Below are 26,947 nucleotides of genomic sequence, written 5' to 3'. Positions count from 1 at the left end.
ATATAAAAATATGCTCGTATTGTTCTAATTCTGGAATCAATTCATATATAGTAGATGCCTTATCCATGCAAAGTCGTTATGCTCAATTAGGCAAACTGTAGACTGTTCACAGCCCTTTATTTTTTCGATAAATGATCATGAGTGCAGGGAAAGAACAGCGAGAGAACTGGTGGACAGTCTAAGCAAAATGTAAACTTACTCTTTATTTAACTCTTTATTATTATTTTACGAACATTTTACAACAAATTTTTAACCAGAGTAACGTTTTTTATTTCTTAATGAACTCTTTATTAGTTTGCAAAATACATTTTGAAGCGCGGCATGAGTCGATCAGCTCTCGGATTGTGCGATAATCTGGCGTTGATTGGTTCCACCTTGTAATTCCTTTTGTGATACTATCTTTTAGTTTTTCAAACCATTGTTTATACAAAAATTCAAGCAATAACTTATAACTTTACTGCCGGGCTTAGTCAGATTTGTCGCTGCCGGAAGATATGAACACTAATAAGCCATAAGTTAGCCTATTAATAATAACCTATAATAATATAACTCCACCCTGAAAACTTTTCATCTCTCGGCTTTATGAAAATCCATTAGTGCTCAAAACCGATTATTCTGAAGGCTGGGGGGCATAAAAACATCAGTGTGGCTTTTACACAATTTCTCTTTACTTTTTCAGTGTTGCCGCTAGAGAGGTGGTGCTGATGGAACAGCAACTCCCCCTGATACTCTCTGTGTTGCTTCAGTCTAAGAAGGGGGAGGCTGCTCACTCGCTGCCATTGTTTCAGGGTTGTATGGTGCAGGATTTGTCGTGCGCTGGTGCTGTTCATACTGTGCTGGGGGGTGGTGGGGGTAGCTTTGTATGACTCTAGCGGACGGTTGGTTGCTCTGTATTGTGATTCCTTCTATTACTCTGCCGTGACGAAGTGCTCTCTGCCGACGGCAGCAAGCGCAGGCAATACACAAGGAGATCATGATGATGAAAGCGATTGTGCCAATGATTGGACCAACAATGATGGCGGCGGTGTCGGCGGCGGTAGATCTAGAACTAGAACAACGATCATAGCAGTCTCCGTCACAACATTTTTTAATACCCTGGCAATCAGAGTCAGTGGAACAAGAATACCCCCGGCAATTGAAACCATGTCTGCATTTTTTGTTACAACAAGTCTCCGTGGTTGAGCAATCAGAATCAGACGAACAGGACTGACCGACACAACTTGATCCGTAAACACATTTGCTATTGCAACAACTCTCCCCGTTAGAACAATCGGAATCAAACCAACAGGACTGACCGACACAACTCGATCCAGAAACACATTTGTTGTTGCAGCAGACTTGACCCCATCTGCAGTCACTTTTGGAAGTACACCCATCGCTTACAGCAAGTAGCGAGAAAGCGATCAGGGCAACTAGTGCCGCGTATTTGAAGAGAATTGCGAAATAAATTGCTGCCATATTTAACTCCTTATCGACGGTTTTCTCCTTACGTATTGAAGTTAACTTCGAATGTCGCAAGTAAAGATCAATCACGTCGAATTATAACGGCTGCAGTGGCGTCAAAGCACGTTTTTCCTGCTACCACATATCGCGTGCCTTTTTTCACGATATTTGCATTTAACACGTACGAGAAATGTAATTTGTGATGATCTTAAATTAGCATAAATTACTATTTTGCCGGCACGGATCAGAGGGCTGGGTACGGGTTTGAGGTGTGCAGTGTATAGTGGGATTTGAGTTTAAATAGGTGGCCGTTAGAAAGGTGAGACATTCTACGGTCAGCCTTTGTCACGTTTTGGTCAATGTTTGGTTTTCCACCGGACAATACTAAAGTCAGAGAAATTATTCCTCGGAACAATCGTGATCTTCTTGGTCAGATAAAGAATCTTGTCGCGACTATAATTTCAGTTTTACCAATATTTTGTCTTGGTTCTACGAGATCGAGCGATGAGGTGCCGCTGAGCAGATGCGGGATGTTGAAAGAAGCGCGTTGCTTCTCCTTTCGTTCAATAAGAAGAGTAATGAAGATCAGTTTAGAGCTAACAAATCGGTCCTAGAAGCAATTGAAGACGATATCGTTGGTCTTTGTCGTAATGACTTTGACAAATCCAAGAAAGCGTTCTATCGGGGAATGTCTTTTAATTTTAGTCACCGTTCTGCTTTGAAATGCAAACATCACGACGTGGCGGATGTCGGACGAAGACGATGAGAAGAAAACTTATAGAGCTGAAGCAAAACCAGGTCTCTGTAGAGACTCCTTTCTTGTGCTGGTCCTGCCGACTTACGATCAGAGTAGCTAGGCAACAACGCCCAGGATCAAGGTGTAGTTTGTTCCATTTTACTTTTGGTTTGATTTCTTTTTTATTTAACAGTTTATTCATGTTTTGTTTAAAGGCAGATTGCGTAGATCACTTCAGTTTTGGAAAGTAATTCCCACGCCTTGTTTCATAATAGGCACTATTAGTCGGGCTTCATGTTGCCACTACTTATAATTCCACGGCTTTTTGTTACAACGAACAATTAATCACTAATTCATTGGTGCTGAAAATTTATCTGTCTTTGTTCAGATCACTATAACGGGCTTATTAGTTTTGAGTGTATCACTATATTTTCTACACCTTCTATCTGTTCCTATTTTGATTCCTTGTTATTGCGTTTATTGATCTCGGTAGCTTTTTGCGCATACATTATATTGTTGCTACGGGCTAAGGTTTCCCGTTAGTCTCCTGTGCATTTTACGTCCTACAGTATTAGTACTTTGCTTTATGGCTTTTTAGCCTTCTGCTTGAAGAGCACGTGCCCTTGAGGGGTCTATTATATGAGATTGTTTATGTTTTAGATTTGAATACAGTGCCCTTGACGGGTCTATGATACGGTGATCGAGATTATTTATGTTGAAGATCTGAATACAGTGCCCTTGAGATTGCATAGAAGAGCCAATATTGTTGGAATGCAAATAAACCATTATTATTATTATTATTATTATTATTATTGTTTATGTTGAAGATTTGATTACAGTTCCCTTGAGGGGTCTATGATATGAGATTGTTTACGTTGAAGATTTGAATACAGTGCCCTTGAGTTTGCATAGAAGAGCCAATATTGTTGGAATGCAAATAAATCATCATCATTATTATTATTATTACCAAAAATAAGTCGTATTTGTAATGTTTGCTCAAATTTAAGTCAGAATGTATTTTTAGCCATTGTAAATATTTTAGAAATAGACAAATAAAATTATTACTATTATTGTTATTATTATTGTTGTTGTTGTTTTTGTTGAAGATGTGATTACATTGCCCTTGGGGGGTCTATGATATGAGCTAGATTATTTATGTTGAAGATTTGAATACAGTGCCCTTGAGGGGTCTATGATATGAGATTGTTTATGTTGAAGTTTTGAATACAGTGCCCTTGAGGGGTCTATGTTAAATGATTGATAATGTTGAAGATTTAATATAACTCCCCTTTAGGGGTCTGATATGAGACTGTCAATGTCAAGTATTTATATATTTTCATAGTGCCCTTTAGTGGTGTATAGAGTACATGTATGTTTCTTGTCGTTTTGTTTCTTTCTGGAGTAAGCGTTCATAAATATTGAATTGCGTTTCTCTGGAAGTTGCTTGTCTGTGTGTATTAGCTTGCTTAGTCTCTCTTTTGTTCAAGTACCATGCGCCTTTTTTCCTAGCCGGGGTTTAGTTGTAATGCCTCATATTTTTTCTCCCCTTTTTGTTTGTTTTCACATATTCCTTTATTATCACTTTGTTTCGTTTTTTCTTTAGACATTTCTGGCACGAGGTTATAGTCTTCATCTACATGTGATACAGGAGAGGTGTCTTTATTATTATTAAAAAAAAAAAAAAAAAGAAAAGAAAGAAAATGAAATTTTATACAGCTCTTGTTTTTGAGTGCTTCAGCGATTTCTCTTAGTTACACAAGAGTTTTCAACAGATGGAGATCTTTTGCCTCAACTGTGTTGGGTACCAGTCCCATCCCTGTAAAGCCCATCAATTGTGCCTCGTTCATGCAGTTATAGAGGATGTTACATGGTTGCGCGGAGATATGAAATTTATCTTCGAGTGTTCAAATCGATATCGATTGATTTGAACACGAGAAGATAAACTTCATATCTCCAAGCAACCATGTAATATTCTGTTTATTATATAAACCTACTAATTACGATGTTTTTGACGATTTTCCGAAGATTTCCGACCATTTTCCGAAGATTTCCGAAGATTTTCAAAATGTTGTCCGAAGATCGTACGAATGTTTCCGAACTTTTCCGAAAATTTTCGAAGATATCCGAAGATTGCCGAAGACTGGCGAGGAAGATCCGAGGATGTTTTGACTTAATATCGATTTTCTTTGGCACATTAAGCATTAAAACAGGGCAAACTTGCCAAAAAATGTTCCGAAATCGATATCTTCACATGTGAAAATAACATGTTATTTTTACGTGTGAAGATATGTTTTTTTCGTGCGAAAGATTTCCTGGTATTTCACTGATGTTTATATAATAAAATGCTTTATTCGAGCACATCAGTGTTTTCTATCAGTTGTGCATTCCATGGTTTCAAGTCGCTGCACGATCTGGCAAGCTTGAGTGTCCCAATTATCCTTCACTGCTATAGCAGTTAAAGAAAGTACGGTCCACCAGCTAATCACTGAAAAGAATGCCCTGAATCAAGGTGTAGTTTGTTCTGTTTTGCGTTTGCTTTCAGTTTTGATCCTAGTTATCCTATGGTTTTTTCATACTAGTCGCATTTAGCGCTTTTCATCTTATTTTACATTAATTCAATTGTTTTTGTATTTTATTTCCTAGATCATGAGTCTGAAGCTTTGCCATTGCCATTTATTGATCCCTCTTTTCGTTTACTTGTTCTGTTGGTGTATTGTGATATTAAATCTGGTGTCAAGTAAAAAGATTGTGTTTAATTATCACTTCAGTATTTTGGAAACTTTTTGGTGCACCTTGTTTCATATTAGGCACAATAAGTAGGGGTTCAAGTTGCCACTACTTTTAATTCTGGGGTTTTTATTACAAGAAACATTGTTAGATTTACCAGTAGTGATGCTGGAATCTGTTTTTGCTAAGATCGCTTTTAGGAGCAATGTTAGTTTTATAATGTTGCTCTGTCTTTGCCGAGATCGCTATTACGAGTTTTTTAGTTTGCAATGTTTCGTTTTATTTTCAACACCTCCAAAGATATTTAATCCTTTATCTATTCCTATTAAAAATTTGAGGAAAAGCGTTTGTATTATTGATCTTGATCTTTGTAGCTTTACGCAATAATTTTAGTATTCTTACAAGCCAAGGTTTCGCGTTGGTTTCCAATGCATTTCGCGTCCCACAATGTTAGTACATTGCTATTTGGCTTTCTATCCTTCTCCTTGAAGATGACGTGGCCCTTGATATGTGCCGTTTACGGATCTATAATATCAGTTTGTAATTTTCGATCATTTGTTTAACAGTGCCTTTGATGGGTCTATGATATAAGATTCTTAATGTTGAAGATTTGCATACAGTGCCCTTGAGCGGTCTGTCATACAAGTTTGCTTATTTTGAAGATTTGTAAACACTGCCCTTGAAGGGGCTGATGTGAGACTGTTGATGTTGAACAATTGTATATCAGATAGTACCTTTGAGTGGTATATAGAGTATGTTTGTTGTAGTTTTGTTTCTTTCTGGATAAAGCGTTCATAAATATTTTATTGTGTTTCTTTGGAAGTTGCTTGTCTGTTAGCTTGCTTAGTTTCTGTTTTGTTAAGGCAGGTTGGGGTTATTTTTAATTTCGTATATATTTCCCCTCTTCTTTGTTGTCACATACTGTTTTATTTTCACTTGTTTTTTTTTTACGTTTTTTCTGCAGACATTTTTGACACGAGGTTCTGGACTTCATCTACCTGTAATACGGGAGAGGTGTCTTTAATAATGGAGAAAATGAAATTTACAGCTCTTGTTCCGGGGACTTAGTTACGCAAGAGTTTTCAACAGATGGAGATCCTTTTATGACTTTTATACAACTGTGTTGGCTACCAATCTCATCCTTGTGAAGCACATCAATTGTACATTGATCTGCAGTATCTGCTGGATTCAAGCAAAATAATCAGTTTCCTTTATCAATTGCGCTTTCCATGGTTTCAAGTGGCTGCACGATCTGTGAACTACCCACTCAGATGATGGTCTCTTTCAAGGAATTTCCGCTAACATGGCCCTTTGGCCTCAACCTCTGTTGTGAACAATTAGTTACATTCTGTTGACACTCTCTAGCAAGTAGATGAGAAGTTCAAAATTATAATCACTTTGCTCTAGCCCTTTCTTTTTATCTCTATATGTTGGCTTGGCTGGCCAACGCACCCAATTTAATCAATGTCTTGTGTGTCCGGATGTGTAGTGGAGGCAAAATATGTAATTTGTGAGGATCTTAAATTAGCATAAATTACTATTTTGCCGGCACGGATCAGAGGGCTGGGTACGGGTTTGAGGTGTGCAGTGTATAGTGGGATTTGAGTTTAAATAGGTGGCCGTTAGAAAGGTGAGACATTCTACGGTCAGCCTTCGTCACGTTTTGGTCAATGTTTGGTTATATTTGTTTTTCCTATGTCATCAGTGGATGCAGGATTACGCTTCGTTTTGTTTAAATATTTAGTTCTGCTATTATAATTGTATCACTGTAAGATTGTATATTTCGAATGACGCTTCGTCTTGTTTAAATATTTAGGTTTGCTATCAGAATTGTATCACTGTAAGATCGTATATTTGGAAAAGTATTTGTATATTTGGAAAAGTATTTGTTTACAGTAGTTAGATAATAATACCCCAAACCCCCAAGGGTTGCGCCACTGCCTTGGTCGGGGCCACACGTTCCCCGTTTTCTCTACTTGCTGGTTTTTAGGGGTTTTCGTGTCCGGCTTTGGTGCACTTAGTATTTGTCATTTATTCATACCTTGTATTATATGTTGAGATGGAATAAACGGGATGTTGGCTTGGCTGGCCAACGCACCCAATTTAATCAATGTCTTGTGTGTCCGGATGTGTAGTGGAGGCAAAATTTGCGAAAGTACATGCTGCCATATTTAAATCTCTTAATCGACGGTTTTCTTCCTTCCGTAATGTGGTTAACTTCGAGCGTCGCAAGTAAAGACCAATCACGAGTTATAGCGAAAGGCTGTTACGTCACGTTTTTCTCTGTGAGAACAATTACAATATATCGCGATCGCGTGCCTTTTATCACGATATCGCGTGACTTTTCTAATGATATCGCGTGACTTTTCTCAGGCTTGTTTGTCTGTTAATGGAAAAACTCAAAAGCTGCGTACTGTGTTGGTTTAGATATTTCCGTTGTGAATTCTTTGTCCTTTACAATATTACGCCTTTAATAAGGTATGCTGGGTTGATTTAATTTAGAGCCAATATGATAAACAGTTATAGTAATAGGACTATTAAAAGTTCAAGCAAGCAAACCGTGTACGATCTCCTACCGGTATACGTTGGATCAACTGAGTGATCTTATCGGTTTGACACATAGAAAACTGAATTTGAAAAGCAGAGACCGATACAACGTAGAATAAGAGAATTAGTTTTGTACTATATTTCGACTGGCCAAACCAGCCTTCTTCAGGTACAATGGAGTTTACATTGGCTATGTTTAAATTTATATGGTGAAAATGGTATCTTACGAAATACCGGAAATACGTAAAACTAAATACAGGAAATATGTAAACAGTGTACTAGTATAAAACAAAAAAATTAAAATATGCTAAGCTTAAAAATGACAACAAAATAGTATAAGTAAACAAACTAATAGGTTTCTTCGCGTATAGTAATAGGGCCGCGTCGAGTACAACTCAGAGAGTAATCTGGCGAGTAATTTCAAATGAGCTGTGTGGCAGCATGAGAATGATTTTAAATTGCGAGCGCTATTAAATAAATATTCGATTGTTATTATTATTATTATTATTATTATTATTATTATTATTATTATTATCGTTAATTTGATTGTTATTATTATTGTTATTGTGCTTTCACTTCTTACTTACTGCAACCATGCTGGTTGCTCTTTACAGCAACTTATTACTTAAATCTTTTCTTGCTTACGTTTATTCCTGTGTTTGACTATCAGCTCAATGACAACAGCCATTGAAATTGAAAAGAAAAATACAAAAGCTTTTGTGTCTTTCGTGTTTTACTGAATATATAATCATCACACATTTGGGAAACACGAAAGGTGCGAGAAGGCCATGCGAGGAGAAGTGGCCTTCTTACACCTTTCACGTTTCCTAAATGCGCGCCTTAAAACTACACAGGCCCCTGCTATGTAGGCTTATCAGACTTAAGTCAGCCTTTTATAATATAAACAATAATACAACTCCCCTCTGTAAAACTATAAATCGTTTAAGTTTATGAAAATCCACTGGTGTTCACCAGTTATTTTAAAGGCTGGTGATCATTAAAATCATCAATGTGGCTTTTACACCACTTGAGTGAAAGTTCCTGGGTAGGGTAGGATTCCTTAACTTTACCAGTGCAGTTGCTAGACAAGTGGTGCTAAAGGTATAGCACGGTAAAAGGGTTTATAATTGGGAGCACAACCCCCCCCCTCCCCCCCCCCCCGATACTCCCTGTGGTGCTTCAGTTTAAAGGGGGAAGGTTGTTCTTTTGCTGTCATTGTTTCGGGGTTGTATGGTGGAGGATTGGTCAGGTCCTGTTGCTGTTCATACTGTGCTGGGGGGTAGCCTGGGTAGCCTTGTCGGTAGCTACAGGACGGTGGAACCTGTCCTGGGTGGGGTGGGTTGCATGCTCTGTATGGTGAAAGTGGTTGCTGTTTCTGTTGGTTCCTCTTTTGCTCCCAGACGACGGCAAACGCAGGAAACACACACGAAGGTCGCGATGATGAAAGCGATTGAGCCAACAAGTGATCCAACAATGACGGCGAAGGTAGAATCAGAACAACGATCATACGAGCATTTTCCGTCACAACAGTTCAAACGAATTCCACAATCAGTGTCGATGGAACAAGAAGACCCCAAGCAATCGGAGCCAGACATAGGCGTACGGGCACCTTCGGACCTGGGGGGGCGGAGACCTTATTGCCCGAAAAAAATAGTGACATGCGTTAAAAGCTGAATATAGAGGCAAATAAAATGGACAACAAAACGTGCATTGAAATAGTCGTGTACAAACCTTGCCTGCTTGCGATAGTTCTTTAATTTATAAGTTCATGGCGAAGATGTCAATGCCGAGGCCCTTTATCTTGGAAAATATTTTATTTCTTCACTTGTTTAGCAAAAATGGAAGTATTTTTGGGGAGCCAATTTACATTGTCCCCCCCCCCCCCTCCACTTGAAAGTTATACAATAGCGTGCATTCAAGGGTAAATGGGTTAAATCATTACGTTGAAAGTTTTGAGCTAGCCCTTAGAACATTTGAGTCAAAAATGTTTATATAATGTTTATAAAAACATTAGCTTGATCACATTTGTAATAGCTTCATCAAGTTCTTACACTGGATCCACCGCACGCATACGCTTAAGCTATGGAAAATCCAAACTTCTGGTCGCCCTCGCCAATTTCCTACTCACTTCAAAATGATTAAACTGACGGGTCACGCAGAATTTGCGAGAAAAATCGAACATGTTTATAGCAATTTAAGAGAGGAAACGAAAGCAGATGAATGAGAATTTAGGCTTTTGAACCAAAAAGTTCGGAATATTTCCAATACTTTTTCTGTTGATGTAATTCTTTTTGAACGTAATGTTGATATTTGTCGGCTTATTTTCAATATTTTTTCTAGGCTTGTTGCCCGAGTTCTAAGCATTTTGCCCGAAAAATTTCGGCACGTGGGGGGGGGGGGGGGGGGGCTGCATATGTTTTCTAGGGCGTCTGGGTCAGCGTCTGATGATCTTGTGTTCCTAGTCGGCTAACGATTTCTTTCTGAAAACTTCACGAGGCAAGAAGTTCCGAGAAGAAAAAGATTCGAGGCAGGTCTTGCAAGATTTGTCTAAAGATTTTTCTTAATGTTTGTTTCCTATAGCTTCCCTTGCAGTGAGGAATGTTTTTCAGCCGTTTTGTCTGTGCAGGAATGTTTTTGGTAATTGCCCAATCCCCCACTCTCTATTCCTCAAAAAAAAAATGATCGATTCCTTATTAGATGCGTCGCGGGTTGTCACGTTATCGCGTGACCACTTAACGATATCGCGTGACTTTTCCACAGCACCCGTTTTCCGTTGGATGGCAGCTTAGCAACCTGCGAACTGGAAAATTAATTACACCATGACTATTTCAAAGGTCGTTAAATGAAAGTAAACTCCCTACTTCAGCAGAAGTCCATGTCCAGCACAATCAGCAAATCACACGTTTACTGTCAGCTACGTATTAAATGCCAATAACTCCCAAAAAAAAAAAAAAAAAAAAGAACGCGAGTTGTCACGATATCGCGTGACTTTTTTCATGATATGGCGTGACTTTTTCATACTAATATTGCGTGACTTGACGACTGATTAAATTTGATAATCTCCGTGAGCGTCCGTTTTAACATTACATCGCAGTCCTACCTGCAAATATAACAACATGACTTTTTATGGAGATCGTTTGTATCATCCAGCAAATCACAAATTTATCAGCCAAGTACATAATGTCAGTGACTCAAGGGGCATTAATCCAGGCTAGTTTGTCATTCAATGGTAAATCCTTATCTGCATGTTAAGTAGTCTAGGTGTCTCTGTTGTGAATTCTTTGCCCAACAAAAGACTGAAAGACAACCCGGGTTGGGATAACTGGGAATAATCACTCCCATTTTAGTAATTACCTCTTTGAAAATTTGAGGCGTGGGTTAAAAATAACTATATTTGCACATAGTTTATAGAGGTAAATGGTTAGGAAGCCTGGCAAAGTTCTTTGTTGTATGTTTTTGTTCGCTATTTTGGGGGTTGACCCTGCACAAAAACTGACAAAATACAATAGGTGGTTACGTGTGTTCAGGTAGCTAACCAATAGAAACATTGGGATTACGTAATTCATGCATAGTGTATGAACACAAAACAAAAGATGTGCAGGGTAGTGGACCTTCCAACATAAATCAAGGCCTCTTTGTTTGCTCCTTTGATGTTTGCCGGGCTTCCTAACCATTTCCCTCTATTAACTATGATTTGCAGTACAGCTAGTATGTTGTACAGTTTACTAAAGACTTTTATTAGGAGCTACATATAATTATTTTAAAATTATATTGTTCCTTTTTTCATAATCCTTGTCATCTTTCAAATCTGCTTAATGACACTGTAGCATATATCCCATATTCCCAGAGCCCTTTTTTATACCTCTAGCAAATGCAAATGCAATTTGTTCTTACAATACAACAAACCTATTACTGAAATCTTCCGTGCAAAATATTCTGATGCTTGACTTTGTTCAATGATTAAATTCTTCACACATAAAAATAATAATAAAAAACAAAACAAAACAAAACAAACAAACAAGGCTTTGTGCCCCTCATGTTTCACTGAATATATTATAATCTATGGCACCCTTTGACTCTGGCTTTTCTTTTGTAATTCTTTTGCCGGTTTCGTCAAACCGTTTCTTATAAAAACTTATATAGCAGTTTTGACTGCAAGATTAAGCTGAGGGCCTGTTTATATGGAAGAGAGTTGTCCCTTGTTGGAGGGTTACCCTCTCCCCCGAGCCATCTTTTAACGAGCGTTTATATGAAAAAAGTTGTCCCTGTTGACCGAGCCAAAACTTGGCCTTCTCGGTTCAAAAGACTGGCGAGAGTTGTTTTGAAACATCTATTATGGTTGCTTTTTTTCTAAAATCAGGAACGCTAAATCGTCGACTAAGACCTTTTTTTGGATTAATTTACCACCGACTTCGATTTCAATCAATCTGAGATTTTGTTTTAGCTGATTTTAGCGTTTGCGCATGCTCCGTTTGTGTCAACTTGTCCCTGGTAGGCGAGGCAAACTGTTTATATGGCAAAAAGTTGGCTCGCTCCCCAGGGTCACCCTACCTTCAAAGCGAGTGACCCTCCACCCAGGGTCACCCTGCCCCCCGAGCCAACTTTGCAATTGTTCATATAAACAGTTCGCAGCTATTTATAATAAAGAAACGTATGAAAAGCTCTCTCGTCTGGGGTGGCTCGGTATGGAGGGTAACCCTTCTACCAGAGACAACTCTCCTCCATATAAACAGGCCCTAAGTCAGCCTGGTCAGAAATGTCGGCTTTCTCGTTACCCTGGGTCTAACTAAGGGCTTTTAAACTGCTGCTTTAAGAGATAGAGAGGTTACTAACACTTATATATCAGTCTTGTATAATATATATTATCGGGTATATAACAGGCTATGATTCCTCTCTCTAAAACTACTTAGTACTACTATTTTTCAAACGCCATGCGATGTTAACACCTTAGTGTCCCTGTGTTGTTGCTAGACAGGTGGTGCTGATGGTGCAGCATCATAAGACGTTTTAGGAGCATATACTCCCCCTGACACTCCCTGTGGCTCTGCAGGGTAAGGGGGAGGCTGTTCACCTGCCGCCATTGTTCCAGGGTTGTGTGGTGGAGGGATATTAGTCGTCTGTTGTGGCTGTTCATACTGCACTTGGGGGTGGTATGGGTAGCTTTGTTGGTAGGATGGCGGAACCTGTCCCAGGTAGGGTGGGTTGCTGTGTACATTACCAGTGGTGGTGACAGTAGTTGTTGTTGTCCTCTGCCCATCTATTACTCTGCCGTACGGGTTTTGCAGCCGCCTGCGACGACGGCAAGCAAGGAAAATGATCAGGAAAAGTACTGAGCTAAACACGATTGCGCCAACTACTGATCCAATAATTACGGCGGTAGTATCAATGCAGTCGTTGTACGAGTATTGGCAAGTTCCGTAACAACATGTCATTCCAGAAACTCCGACGCCGCAATCAGAGTTGCTGGAACAAGAAGATCCCCAGCAATCGGACGAACCCCAGCATTTGCTGCTACAACAACTTGAAGAGCCGGGGCAATCGCTACGAGAAAAACAGGAGTGACCGATGCAACTTGAAGCGGCAACACATTTACTGCTACAACAACTCTCCCCGAGAGAACAATCAGATGAATACGACTGAGACGAACAAGGTCGACCGACACAACTTGATCCTGCAATACACTGTTTGGCGCAGCACACTTGGTTTGATTCGCAATCGCTCCGCGAATTGCAATATTTGGCATCGTTCACAGCAAAGAACGAGAAAGCTACCAGGGCGAACAGTGCCACGTGCTTGAAGGAAGTTTAAATACGAACGGTACAGGTGCCATATTAATTATAAGCTCTCTTTATCGACGCTTTTTCTTCCCACCCTTTTGGTTTATTGTATGTTGCAAGATGTTTCGGTAAAACACTTCATATTAAAATACGATCGCTCCTAAAAACGACCTGTATAATACTTTGACGTAACATTGATTTGTCACGGTCGCGTGACCTATAGATTATCGTTTCTTTGCTTTTCATTCTCGTTTAACGCCCGTTTATTATTGACGTCAATTCACATCAGTTGCCTCGAAACCGGAATGTCCTATATCATAGATCGCCCCTAAAAACGATCGCATAATACGATTAGTAACGTTGACGTAACATAAACGCTTGCGAGCAGATTTGTCACGAAATCGCGTGACCTGAAAAATATCAAATTTCTTTGCTTACGTATCTCTATTTAACGCCCGTTTATTATTGACGTCAATTAACATCAGTTGCATCTATCTGAAAACTGGAAAATTATGATCCTATATACATAAGATCGCCCCTAAAAACGATCGCATAATACGATTAGTACTTAACTTTGACGTAACATAAACGCTTGCGAGTAGATTTGTCACGAAATCGCGTGACCTGAAAAATATTGACTTTCTTTGCTTACGTATCTCTATTTGACGCTCGTTTATTATTGACGTCAATTCACATCACATCAGTTGCATCTGAAAAACGGAAAATTTTGATCTTAACTAATCATGCTGTTTTAGAAGTTGTTGAAGTTAGTTGGAATTTGGGCATATTTTCACTGGGAAAATGGGGTTTGGGTCACTGGGACTGGGAATCACAAACAAAAAACAATAGAGCTGGGAGTGGGATTGGGGAAAACGATTGACTGGGAAATAAAATTTGGGCAAAATTTGGGCTTGGAAAATAAGATTTATACCCCCACCCCCTCCCCTCCCCAAGGACCCTTGATTTAGTACATCGAATCATGGCAATGACAATGAATTAAAAAAAAGACATTTATTCAGGCCAGCTAGTTAGTTTACGTCAACTACAAAATCACACATCACTACAACAAAGTAGTGGATTCTTGTGACAATCAAACTAAGCTTAAAAGATGCCGCCTCCTTGACTTTCTCAAGTGGTACAAATTATTTATATACAGGCTTGACCATCATTATTTCATTCTATTTATCCTTTGATCAATTTTAAGGTTCACTTTAAAATGTTATGGTGAGTGAATGGAACACAGGGACCACGGAGCATTTTTCCAATTTGGGGGGGGGGGGGGGCTGACTAGTTACTTGAAGTGGGGGACTTTAGATACTCTTCTCTTAGTGAGTCTTTATTTCTTCGAAAGTATTGGGGAGGGCTTTGCCACACCAAGCCCCCCACCCCCAACCCCCACCCCCTGGCTCCATGGTTCCTGGAATAGTGGTACCCAGGCTACCAATCCTTTTGGTCAGAGCCAAACCTAAATGGATCAGGGGTCCTCAAATTATAAATGATTCTGGTTAAATAAGCAAGTATCTAGTACTGCAAGTAAAACAGCCCTGAGATCTCTACATCAGCCATGTTAGAGTCATGTTACAGCAAGTTGGATGCTCTTAAGTTTCTGGGGGAAATAACTACCGACATATTAAGCCTAAAATAGATAATTATAAATATTTTTTATCCCCTCAAAAGAATTGCCAAAGCCTTCCCTTTCTTGCTTATCTAATTATCTTTAAACTTGAAAACTTCTTGTGTTTCACTTAATAATGGTTTCCTGGTACTTTTTTGTACAACTTTCTCTTATTTTTCAAACCATAACTAAATATCAATTTGACGGCAACTTAAAAATTATGCATGACTTATTGTTTTAAAGTCAGCCTGATTGGAAGTGTCAGCCATCAATAAATCTCCTCTATCTGATAAATTTATACGTCTTCAAAGTACATGTAAAACCTAATTATCAAAACTGAGTTCTTTTAAAAGCTGGAAGGCACTTAATTAAAACTTAATCATTATACATCACTGTATTTGTTCACAGTTTGTTTTGTCAAAAAGACTCTTGCACTGGCAGAATTATGCCATCAACTGAATCACACTGCTACACAGTGTGCCCAGACCCTTTGATTGTGGTAAAGTGGACAAATTGTAGAAACGAGAAAAGAAACAGTTTTCTTTGTTGTCTCTCCTCCTGACAAAGAGTTAGTATGTGTCTGTTACCTCACAATCCTGCAACCTGGCTTAAATGTGTTGTTCAAGAAAATATCCATACCCCTCCAACAGAAGACTTTTTGGTTTGAACTCCCCAACTCCTCTGAAATTTCCATATTTAAGCTTCATTAATCAAGCCAAGTGGCCCATACCAACTGATCTTATTCCGGTGTCCCTAGCATTGAGCGACTAGGAGTATTTCTACTCCCCTCTGGATGGGATGCTAGTCCATTGCAGGATTACCCCCAGCACAATTCACCAGTATCTATTTAGACCCTGTTTTTATACACCTGGATGAAGAGAGGCATTATGAGAGTGAAGTGTCTTGCCCAAGACACAATAACCCCAACCAGGACTGGAACCAGACAGTTCAATCCAGAGTTCAGTGCACAAACCATTATGCCAAGTGCCAGGTGCGGATCCAGGAAAAATGATGACCATTTCCTGATAACAGAAGCGCCGAAAGCACGAGCCTCAGGTCCTTAAAAACATGCTCTCCTGACAAAAAAAAATTAGATTTTGACTCCCTTAAGTGCCATTTCCGGGTATTTTCGGATAAGATGATAACAAATTATTTGATTTTTGGATGTTTAGACTTGGAAATTTCCTTTAACATAATAAACACTAAAATATTTATTTGTAATAAAAAATTTGACCGATTTCCGTAAAATGGTGGAAACCAGTCTGGATCCGCGCCTGCCACTCCTAGCCTCCCACATTTATCTTCGTGTTTCCTTTTAAACTTTGGCTTGTGCTGGGAATTTCCAAAAATCTTCCCCTGGGGTGGGTATGGATGAGACCTTCCAAGGGGTTTTAGCGACAGGTGACATTGCGCCAAAATAGCCAAAAATTTAGTGACCATCTTAAAAGGGTGTATATTTGCGACAGCAACAATGTTTCCCTCACCAAATAGGCACAGGTTGGTTGAAAACAAGCGACAAAGTGACATCAGAAACCCCCTTGGAAGGCCTCATGGATATTTCTTGGAACTATACACAATACATATATTGATTCACTACTTTGCTATGTACAATAATTTCCTTACAATGTGATAACAATGACTTTGTTTTACTTGATCCTTTTTTCTAAGAAGTCATGAAGTTAAAAATATATTGTCACAACTCAGCTTTTTGCCTTTGATCTTGTTAGACAGGTGGTGCTGATGGTACAGCACCATAAGATGGTTTAGGTGCATATACTCCCCCTGAACTTCTCTGTGGTGCTGCAGTGTAAGGGGGAGGTTGTTCACTCCCTGTGGTTGTTGCAGGGTTGTATGGTGGCGGTACGGCCGTCTGGTGCTGTTCATACTGCGGTGGGGGGTAGTATGGGTAGCCCTGTTGGTAGGATGGTGGCACCTGACCATGGTAGAGAGGGTTGCTCTGTGTCGCACATCTTGTAGTAGTGGTTGTTGCTGTTACTCTCCTTCCAACGATGACTCTGCCGTGATGAAGTCTTCTACGACGACGGCAAGCGAAGAAAATGCAAAAGGAAATCAAGATTAAGAGAAGAATCGATCCACATACCGAGCCAACAATCACGTCTGTTGGATCGTAACAGTAATACGAACAAGATCCGAAACAGCAGTTTTCGCCGTCGGTTCCGCAGTCAGAGTCGATTTTACAAGAATATCCGATGCAGTCGGAGCCAGCTTTGCATACACTGTTACAACAACTTTCATCGCTAGAACAATCGGAGCCAAACGTGCAAGAACGACCTAGGCAATTTGAGCCATCAACACATTCATTATTGCAGCAGACTTTGAACGAACCACAGTACCTCCCGTGTGTACACCAGCCGTCGCTAGCAGCAATTATCGAGCAAGCAATCAGGGTAAAAAGTGTCAAAGAAGTCGCAGCCATAGCTCTGAAAATACGCCTGATCTTGAAGCGTTTCACTTTCTCGACTCGAAAACCGTCGCAATCGCAAGATAGACACTTCCCAGAATTCAGCTGGTCACGAGATCACGCTATTGACGTCACCACTGCCTGTGCAGCCCTATTTTTAAAATTTATTTACATTTCGTGCGGTGCTCAAATACGCATATCTTTTGATTATTTCTCCCTTTAGATACGTGGAGCATTTCGTTTACACAATCTTTTTGTCTTAAAAATGGTTTGTTTGTACATTATGCAGGTTTCATGCAATTAAAATTCGTGAGAGTTGTCACGTTATCGCGTGACCGATCCGTCATGATAAATGATACTCTTTGAGTACGTTGACTGATCAAATTGTCTCTAGTTCGTCATTCCTACGTCACATCACAGCTTACATTCGTTAACTGTTATCTTACAACTTGAAAATCTTCTATCATCATGATTATTTTTGATACATTTTACGAAAGCTGAATGCCCACTGCGTCAAATCTCCAAAAGATTACTTCTGAAATTTCGCACAGTTCTGGGCTCGTCACGCAACGCCAACGAGAAGAAGCGTTGCGTAAAGCCCCAAATAACAGCTGCGAAGAACTTTACCGTTCCCCACAAGCCTAGCCCTTTTATTCTTTGGCCTATTAAAAATTGCAATATTTTACTCTGGATGCCTTTTCTTCCCTTGGTTTCATGTTGACAACAGTTGCAACATGTTGCAACAGCGAAGAGGAATTTTTAAAATCTCCACTTATTGGTTGATATCCACTTTTACGTCGCATAGATGTTTTCCTTCTCGCGATTTTTACAACCTTTTTATCTGGGGCATATCCGTGGTGATACGTTATGTTTGGCAAGATTTTCAGTCGCGGATAGAAGTAAGAGATGGGATGCCTCGTTGTTCCATTTTGGTTTCGTGAAGTTTTGGAAAAGCTGATTCTTTGAGGTGAATGGTTGCAGACAAAATTGTCACGCAACCGCGTGACGGTTGTTATTGCGATTATCGATAGTTTTGCGTCATACCAGCTTACATGCAGAAACCGGAAAATAGCACAACGGAAAATATGCATAATCATGGTCATCTATCGCGTGACTGTTGTTTAAGGAGGTAAAAAAATTAATTCCCAGTATCTTAGGTTGATGAAATTTTAATTGCGATTATCGATAGTTTTGCGTCATAACACGGCAGAAACCGGAACAAAGCACAACATAAAATATGCATAATCATAATCATCGTTTGGTGTTTATTACAAATCTTCAGTTCGTTCAAAGTCCAGATAGCCAGTAATCATAATAGACCTTTTAAGCTTCGTTTGTTTGTTGAATAGCGAAATGCGCGATGTCTAAAAATAGAATGCGCATGACGGGTGATAACCGTCACAAGGCTCAAAAAACATTAGCGTGTTCTGAGAGAAATAAAAGGAATCTAGGCGAAGGAATCTAGGTGAAGAGTCGTGAATGGTTTATAATTAAATTACACAGACGATATGCAGCAATGATGCTTATAATGATGCAATTACAGGGCCGTAACCAGACCTTTGCGAAAGACGAGGCAAAATCTTGCTAGGGGGCCTGACCGGCATGCTCTCCAGAAATTTATGAAATCTAAGAAGCTCAGAACCACTTTCAGAGACATTTTTCATAAGGTATTTCTTGAGAAAAATCAATCTTGTTCAACTGGGGATTATTTTCTTAACAAAACATATCAGTTTTTAACTTTGGGTAAAAATCTAGACGAGGAAAGTGCCTCGTCTTGCCTTTTGCTAGCTAGTTACGGCCCTGCATGTTATTATATTCATGTATAAACGAAATGTGGAAATATTCAAACGACCTCAAACACTTTTATAAAGTTAAGGCGTTACAACGGTCGGTTTCGCAAGGACTTTTACACGAATGACTCGCTACTCTTTAAGAGAACAATAGAACAAACCACAAGACCAATGCCCCTAGCCCCCAAAACAATACAACTGCTACACCATTTCACTAGTAGAATTACAAGCTTTAATAAAGTGCGTTCTTTACTGTTACTTCAAAGAATCGGTGTTACAACTAGATCGAATCTCCGTTCGCATACACGAAAGAACTGACTCTCCTGACTCTAACCCCTTTTTTTATTTTCTGTTTTTGGTATCCGTGATTTGATTTGCAAGGCCCTGTCCACACTGACCGGGGTAAGTTTGAAAACGCATCTTTTTGTCCCCGGTTAGGCCAACCGTCCGACTGAAACGGCTTTTTCGGTCACCGAAAAAAGAGCTTTTCAAAAACGCTCTCCAAAGTGAAGAAATTTGAAAGCGCAGTAGTGTGGACGGCGAAAGTGTGGCTTTTTGAAAACACTGACGTCAAATAGTCACTGATGATCACTGTCAAAACAAAAGCTTTTTATCTGCAATTAGCTTTTTGTACAGCTAATTTTATTTAATTATTAGCTATACAATGGTAGGCCTAGACACAAAAAGCCGGATATTTTTTTAGGATTTTTAGAGCATCATGAGATTTTTAGAACTTTTGGGGATTTTTAGAAAAAAATGGGACTTTTGGGTGATTTTTAGATGATTTGAGGGAAAAGTTGTGTTATTTTCTTTGCCGCTTTATTTAAAATTCCTACGAAATGATAATTTTGACTCATTTTTTACTTATTAGTGGCTGTAAGGTGCAATCCAATTGTGCATGCACAGCAGTACTTCCTATTTCTACTGCACCCCAAGATGTCCAGGGGAAATAAGTTTCAAACATGGCGGAGCCAGCGGAGGAGCCAAGTAAAGCTATTTCTATTGAGAATGAGCCCAGTGTCACTCGAAAAAGACAGAACATTTTGGGATATTTAGGGATTTTTAGCAAATTTTGGAAATATTTAGAAACTTTTTGAGATTTTTAGAGAAAAAACTGGGAATTTCCGGATAGATGTTTAGAGCATTTTTCGGGATATTTGTGTCTAGGCCTATACAATGGCGAAGCGCGCGAGATCTTAAAATAGAATGCAAATGATCATGAATATAACCGCCATGAGGCTCAAAAAACATCAGCGCCTTCTGAAAGAAATGGAAGGAATCAGGCGAAGGTCTCGTTTTATGAAATTGTTTAAGGAATACCGGCTGCTTTAGAAAGTGTTTTAGGAAAATCGACCGCAATTTCGATTTGTTACTCGCGACGTCACTCGCGCGCTTCGCTATAGCTCTGTGAATGCGATGGAGCGTGTCGTTTCCAAATTTATCCGATTAATGTGGACAAAACACGTTTTCTACGGCGTTTTCAAATTTCTCCGTTTTCATATTTATCCAGATTAATGTGGACAGGTCCTTGATATCCATGTAGCCTGTACTCGGGATATAATAAAAAGCAGAGTGCAGTACTATAGTGCAGTCCACAAGTTTCCGCCTATGCGCACTTGCTACTTGTAGCCTTGAATATATATTGTCAGAACCGACTTGCTGATTGTACAGTACCATATGAGGGCTTGGGAACATGTATCCGCCCTGATCTTCCTGTTGATGCTGCAGTGTAAGGGGAAGGTTGGCCACTCGCTGTGGCTGTTCCGGGGATGTATGGTGGAGGAATGTGCGTCTGTGTCTGCCCAAAACGAGTTGGGGGAGGATAAGAGTAGCCTTGTTGGTAGGAAGACGCAACGTGAATGTCGAAGGGCGAGTCGCTTGTGGTGATAACTGTTCGCTCTATTGTCACTGTTTTCTCTCTACGACAACAGCACGATGTGATGATCCCTGCGACCACTATGAAGCCAAATACTGAACCGATGATTATAAAAACGGTGTCGCCAGGACCAGTATCAGAACTACTATCAGGATCAGGACCAAAACAGTCAGCTTTGCACTTGCCACTGCAACAATATTCAGTGCCAGGACAAGAAAAATCAGATGTACATCCACTGGGTGGCGTGCTACAACTTGATCCCTCAACACATTCATTGTTGCAACAAATTTCGAAATTTCCGGGGCAGTCAACTCTGTCGAAACAGCCATCGCTTACAGCAGCTAATGAGAAAGCCACTGTGGCAAACAAGACCAGGTGCAGTTTAAAGGAAACAACAACTACTGCCATAATTCTGTCTCGATGCGTTTTCAATGCACGGAAAAACTTCAGAGTACTTTGCGGCTCTGCACTGAGCTGTTATGGTCTAACAGGCGACTTTGATTTAGAAGGATTCAGCTTCACAGCACACAGACAAAGAAATAAATAACCATGCCTGTCAAATTTCCATAATTTGTATCCATTAGGCAACAGAAAATCAATGGGATGCCTTTTTTTTTTTGTATCAACAATGCTACTGCGCAAGGCCGGAAAAAGGTTCTAGCTCAAGGAAATAGTTTCAGTTTTGGTTAAAATCAAGTATGTTATAGTCCAAACGGTAAAGCTTTCTATTCCTCTCAAGAAGAAAAAATACACACAAAAGCAATCCACGTCGTGTTTGATTCAAATTTCGAATTTTCAAACATTAGTCGCGTTCATTCAACTGTAGCCTCAATTTGTGCGCGATGACGTCATTGTTAAGGCTGAAACAACTTCGTTCCCAGGGTCTCTCTCTGTTTCCTCCCAAGTCGTGAGAGGTCCCGGGAAACGAGGCTGAGACCGAAAGTTTTTTGGGGACACGTGAATAATGTTCTTTCTCTTCAGAAGCCATTTTGATATTTTGTATCGAGTGAATCCCGGAATTTTGAGTCTGAGAGAGCTGTACAAAGGGTCCTAGTGGGGTTCTGAAATCATAGTTAAATATTCGATGATTTCTCGGCTATCAGTTAACATATATGCGCATTTCAGCCCATTCAGTTTCAGCACAAACTGCGGGCAGCGTTGAAGCTGAATTACGATATCGATGAAGACTGATTTCTCAAACGAAATCATGCCAAGAAATTAAACCGGGCTACCTTGTAAATTGTTGCAACAGACTTCGTTCAGTCCGCAATATTCAAACTTATGGTATTTTTTGGTAATAATAAAAGAATATTTCTACTAGCGCTCATTCTATAAAAATAATTATCAAAAGCGCATTAAGGTCGCGGGGAATACCTACAGCATGAATAAATTCATGAAGGAAAATTTTGCTTGAACTGCATCTTTTAAAACTCTTATTTCTCAGCTGTTATGGGTACACTTAAGCTCAAATTTTACAGAGACATAAAGAAATGATGAAAGATTGTGAATGTCATCTTTTATTTGGTAGATTGCATTTAACGGCGATGTTATAGCCTCGTTAATGCCAAATTGGGAAAAACACAATTTTTGTGGCAGAGTTTGCGGAACGAGTAGGAGACAGCACACTGTGATCTTGTCAAAAACTAATCAGTCAATATCTCTAGAGTGTCATAACAGAAGCGGATTTTTTAATTTAAAGTTTGCCAGCAAGTTATGACGGTTTAAGTGCGCAAATTTGAATTTAATGTCTTCTACCTCTTTCTAAAAGCGCTCTTTTAAAATTCCGCTTCTGTTATGACACACCTATCTGCAGTGGCAAGTCATGAAGTTCTGTATCCGTGCTGTATTCTCTGCCACAAAATTGTCGGAAAAGTCCAAACTTTGAGATTTCCGAAGGTGTCCCGACCTAAATACGATCATTTTGCCAAGGAGAGATGTAATTAAGGTAATTATATTCCACGCTTTTATGGTGAGAACAATGCGTTTTTAAATAGGACACGATTGTTTATGCCGAATATTTTTGTGATTACTCTGAGTTGCAGAAATATTCAAATTTAGATGAAAATAAGCTCAAACACTTCCTACAAACTATTTGAACGTATATCGCTAAGTGTTGTTTTAAATTGGTTAAAATATCAAAGAAACAGGGATTTTTTACAAATCACGCGCACGCGCCCATATTTTTGTCCAGTCATAAATATCTCAGCGTAAAGTTGTCGATGTCAGTCGTTGTACTTTGTGCATACGCTTTAAATAAATGCATAATGATGAGCCTAAGGTGTCCCCCGCGACCTTAACATGACTATGAAACAGTAAAATCTAAATACCAGCGCAAATTAGATGAGATCATTCGAATACGTAATTGTACAGATTAAGTCAAGCGTGCGAAAAACATCTACCGTCAGTATCTTTCTACTCTAATGCCTTTTATTCCTTTATTTTGCTAGTCGCTAAGGATTCTAGAAATCATTAAAAAAACATGCATAAACGAAAAGTAAAAAGTCAGCTGTAGCCTAAGTACGATAAAGGCAAAGTTCAATCCTTATTCACAAGTTTCCGGCCATGCTGACTTCGCACGCATGTTTGCAGCGTATATTGTCACAACCGAGGTGCTTATTGTACAGTACCATATGAGGGTTTTGGAGTATATACTCCCCCTGATCTTCCCGTTGATGCTGCAGTGTAAGGGGGAGGTTGTCCACTCGCTGTGGCCGTTCCATGGATGTATGGCAGAGGAGTGTGCAGCTGCGATTGTCCAAAATGAATTGGGGGAGGATGAGTGTAGTCTTGTTGGTAGGAAGGCGCAATGAGACTGTTGACGGGCGAGTCGCTTGCGGTGGTGAAAACTGTTCCCTCTATTCTTATTATTGTTCTTCTGCGATAACAGCACAAACTGATGATCCCTGCGACCAGTATGAAGCCACTCTTACCGAAAGTGCTAGCACTTTTTTTGGCATTATTTGGCTTCGCGAGCATTTTTTTCACATTTTATCCCAAAAAGCACTGCTAGCATTATTTTGGATTTTCGACTGACTATTTGTCTAATTTTGTGTTAAAAAGCACAATCTGACTTTATTTATGGCGTCCAAAGATGCATTAGCCCTCATTTTAGTCAAAGGAGCCGTGGAGGCCTGGAGAATAGGTTTGATACGTCAGTGGTTGCCTTCCAGAAACCCAGTCCATCACGCTCGTTCCAAGATGACGTCATTCACGTTCTCATCGAGAAACAATGGAAGTCAGCCAGCCAAGGCAGAGATAGCTCGAGAGCGTACTCTGACATCAAACATTGATCGTTACATTTTATTGTTGAAAAATGTAACTGAAAATCTGAAAAATGTAATATTCTTTGTTTAAAAAAATCGGAAAAAAGTGAGCATTTTTATGTTACCCACGAGCACTTTTTAAAAAAATTAGCATTATTTTAGCACTTTTTTGGCAAAAAACGAGCACTTCTTTTAGCATTTAATGCTTTTTTTACGAGAACTTTCGGTAAGAGCCTACCAACTGCTGCAACGGTGTCGCCAGGATCAGTATCAGGACTAGGATCACAACCGTCAGCTTTGCACTTGCCACTGCAACAGAATTCAGCGTCAGGACAATCAAGACCAGACGTACATCTGCTGGATGGCGTGCTACCAATGCAGATATTAAGCAATGAGTGCTTTACGGCTCTTGATTTTTGTTATGATTGAACAGGCGACCTTGATTTAGAAGGATTCAGCTTCCCAGCACACAGACAAATAAATAAATATCCATGCTTGTCAAATTTACATAATCAAAATTAACAAAATCCATGGGATGCCTTTGTTTGTATCAACAGTGCTACTGCGCAAGGCCAGAAAACGTTTCTACAAGGAAATGGTGCTAGTTTTGGTGAAAATCAAATGTGTTGTAGTTCAAACGGTGAAGCATTCTATTCCTCTCAGAAAGAAAAATACATATAAACCCAAACTGTGTCTTTGTTTCATATTTCGAATGTTCAAACAAGCCGCGTTCATTCAATTGTGGCCGAAATTTGTGCGCGATGACGTCATTGTTAAGACTGAACAAACGAACAACCTCGTTCCCAGGGTCTCTCTCTTTTTCCTTCCAAGTCGTGAGAGGCTCTGGAAACGAAGCTGAGACAATCTCGTCCCCATATAGCCCTTTCGTTTCTCTTAGCTGTCTTGGCACGAGAAAACGAAGGGCTCTGGGGATATAGGATTTTTGAATTAATTTGAATTTTTTTGATTGCATGGCTGTTTGAGACAAGAAAATTCCTAAACGGGAGTCGAAAACGTAACGACTCTCTTATACATCTCATACATTCTTTTGAAACGTCATGACTGCATACATGAAGACCGAAAGTTTTAGAAGCTAGGACTGGAAATCTTGTGTCCCCAGAGCCCTTCGTTTTCTCGTGCCAACGCCCAGCCGGCTATAGCTAAGATGAACGAAAGAGCTATGGGGACAAGAATGTCGCTGATACAGAGAGGTTTCGGGGGGGACATGTGGATGTTGTAGTTTCTTTGATCACGAGAAGCCATTTTGAAATTTTGTATCGAGTGAATCCTTCAAAATCATTGTAATCCGCGGGATACTGAGTCTGAGAGAGCTGTACAAAGGGTCCGAGTGGGGTTCTGGAATCATAGTTAAATTTTCGATGATTTCTCAACTATCAGTTAACATTTTATCCCATTCAGTTTCAGCACAAACTGCGGGCAGCTTTGAAGCTGATGAAGACTGATAACAGGGAAGCTTCGAGCCAAGTGGCTTTCCGGAGCTTATCCTGGTTTCTGTAGCATTAAGCGGCTAGGAATGTTTGTACTCCCCCCCCCCCCCCCTGAATGTCGCCGGCACCTATTTATACACCTGGGTGGAGAAAGGTACTGTGAGAGTAAATTGTCTTGCCCAAGAACACAAAACAATGACCCCGACTAGGGCTCGAAATCGGAACGCTCGATCCGGAGTCCGACGCACTAACCATTAGGCCACCGCGCCTCCCAAGAGTTATATAAAAGTGTTTTTTCTGCTATCTGTTGAGATCAACGTTTCTCACTTGTGATCAGTCTTCCGTAATCGGCCTTGTGTTAGTTATTCAAACTAATAGGCCTTTGAGACGATTTCTGAAACCCATAAAGCTTATTAGCTAGTATAACAACGCATGTATAAAACGTTCGACTTGGAATAGTGATCTGACAATTAATCCGTTGGAAGCGTTCGTAGAATCTTGCGGTTAAGTACAATTTCCTAATATTCTGATAAACTGAGAGGGCTTTGTTTTACTTTATGTTTTCTTTGCGAAATATCGAAACTTTTTAAACGTGTATCATCGCAACCAAGTTGATGCCAAGTGCTAGACGGGTGGCGTTGATGGTATAGCACCATAAGAGGGTTTAGGAGCATACGCTCCCCCTGATCTTTCCTGTAGTCCCGAAGAGTAAGGGGGAGGTGGTTCACTTGCTCTTGTTGTTCCAGGGTGGTATGATGGAGCAATACAAATATAAAGTGATAAATGTTAATGATACATATAATGAGAGTCATTGTAAACACTTTTGTATTTTCAAAATGGCAATAAATATGTGGAAAAAAAATAGTGGAGCAATAGTGGTCCGCAATTGTTCATATTGCGGTGGGGTCAGTATGGGTAGATTTCTTGATATAGTAAGGGACCGGTCATTATTTATGTAGAGGGGGGGGGAGGGAAAAATATGTTGGAAAGGTCAAAATTTCTGTAAGGCCCCCCCTCCAGGCCATGTAAGTAGCAAGTGACCCCCCCTTCTTTATTCAATATTTACGTTATGACCCCCCCCCCCCTCACCTCATATCTTCTTTATATGCCTTAACTAATTATTAAATGCATGTTACATACAATCTTAATTGCACACTTGTTCTGATGCACAAAGGCTGGATCAACACTTAATAGTCAGCCAAGGCTTCTTTGCTATGGATACTCTTCCAGCAATAGGGCAAATTTTGGACAAGTTATGTGTATAGTAAACATACCTCAATTATTAACTCCTCAACTTTGGAAA

General features: G+C 39.7%; 2 protein-coding genes across 2 annotated transcripts; both read right to left on the bottom strand.

Annotated features, from left to right (window-relative positions):
- Positions 1–207: 207 nt before the first annotated feature.
- On the bottom strand, positions 208–1,630 carry LOC144654938 (uncharacterized). The gene has a single exon (XM_078515174.1). The coding sequence runs from the start codon at positions 1,456–1,458 to the stop codon at positions 748–750; it is 711 nt and encodes a 236-aa protein (XP_078371300.1). The 5' UTR covers positions 1,459–1,630; the 3' UTR covers positions 208–747.
- Positions 1,631–14,222: 12,592 nt separating this feature from the next.
- LOC144654937 (uncharacterized) lies at positions 14,223–17,880 on the bottom strand. Its single transcript, XM_078515173.1, has one exon. It carries the CDS (start codon positions 17,280–17,282, stop codon positions 16,569–16,571), a length of 714 nt encoding a protein of 237 aa, XP_078371299.1. The 5' UTR covers positions 17,283–17,880; the 3' UTR covers positions 14,223–16,568.
- Positions 17,881–26,947: the final 9,067 nt, after the last annotated feature.

The sequence above is a fragment of the Oculina patagonica genome, chromosome 5, assembly GCF_052425735.1.
Source record: "Oculina patagonica isolate OP01 chromosome 5, crgOcupat, whole genome shotgun sequence".
NCBI lineage: Eukaryota > Metazoa > Cnidaria > Anthozoa > Scleractinia > Oculinidae > Oculina > Oculina patagonica.
This window is presented reverse-complemented; position numbering and strand designations above follow the sequence as displayed.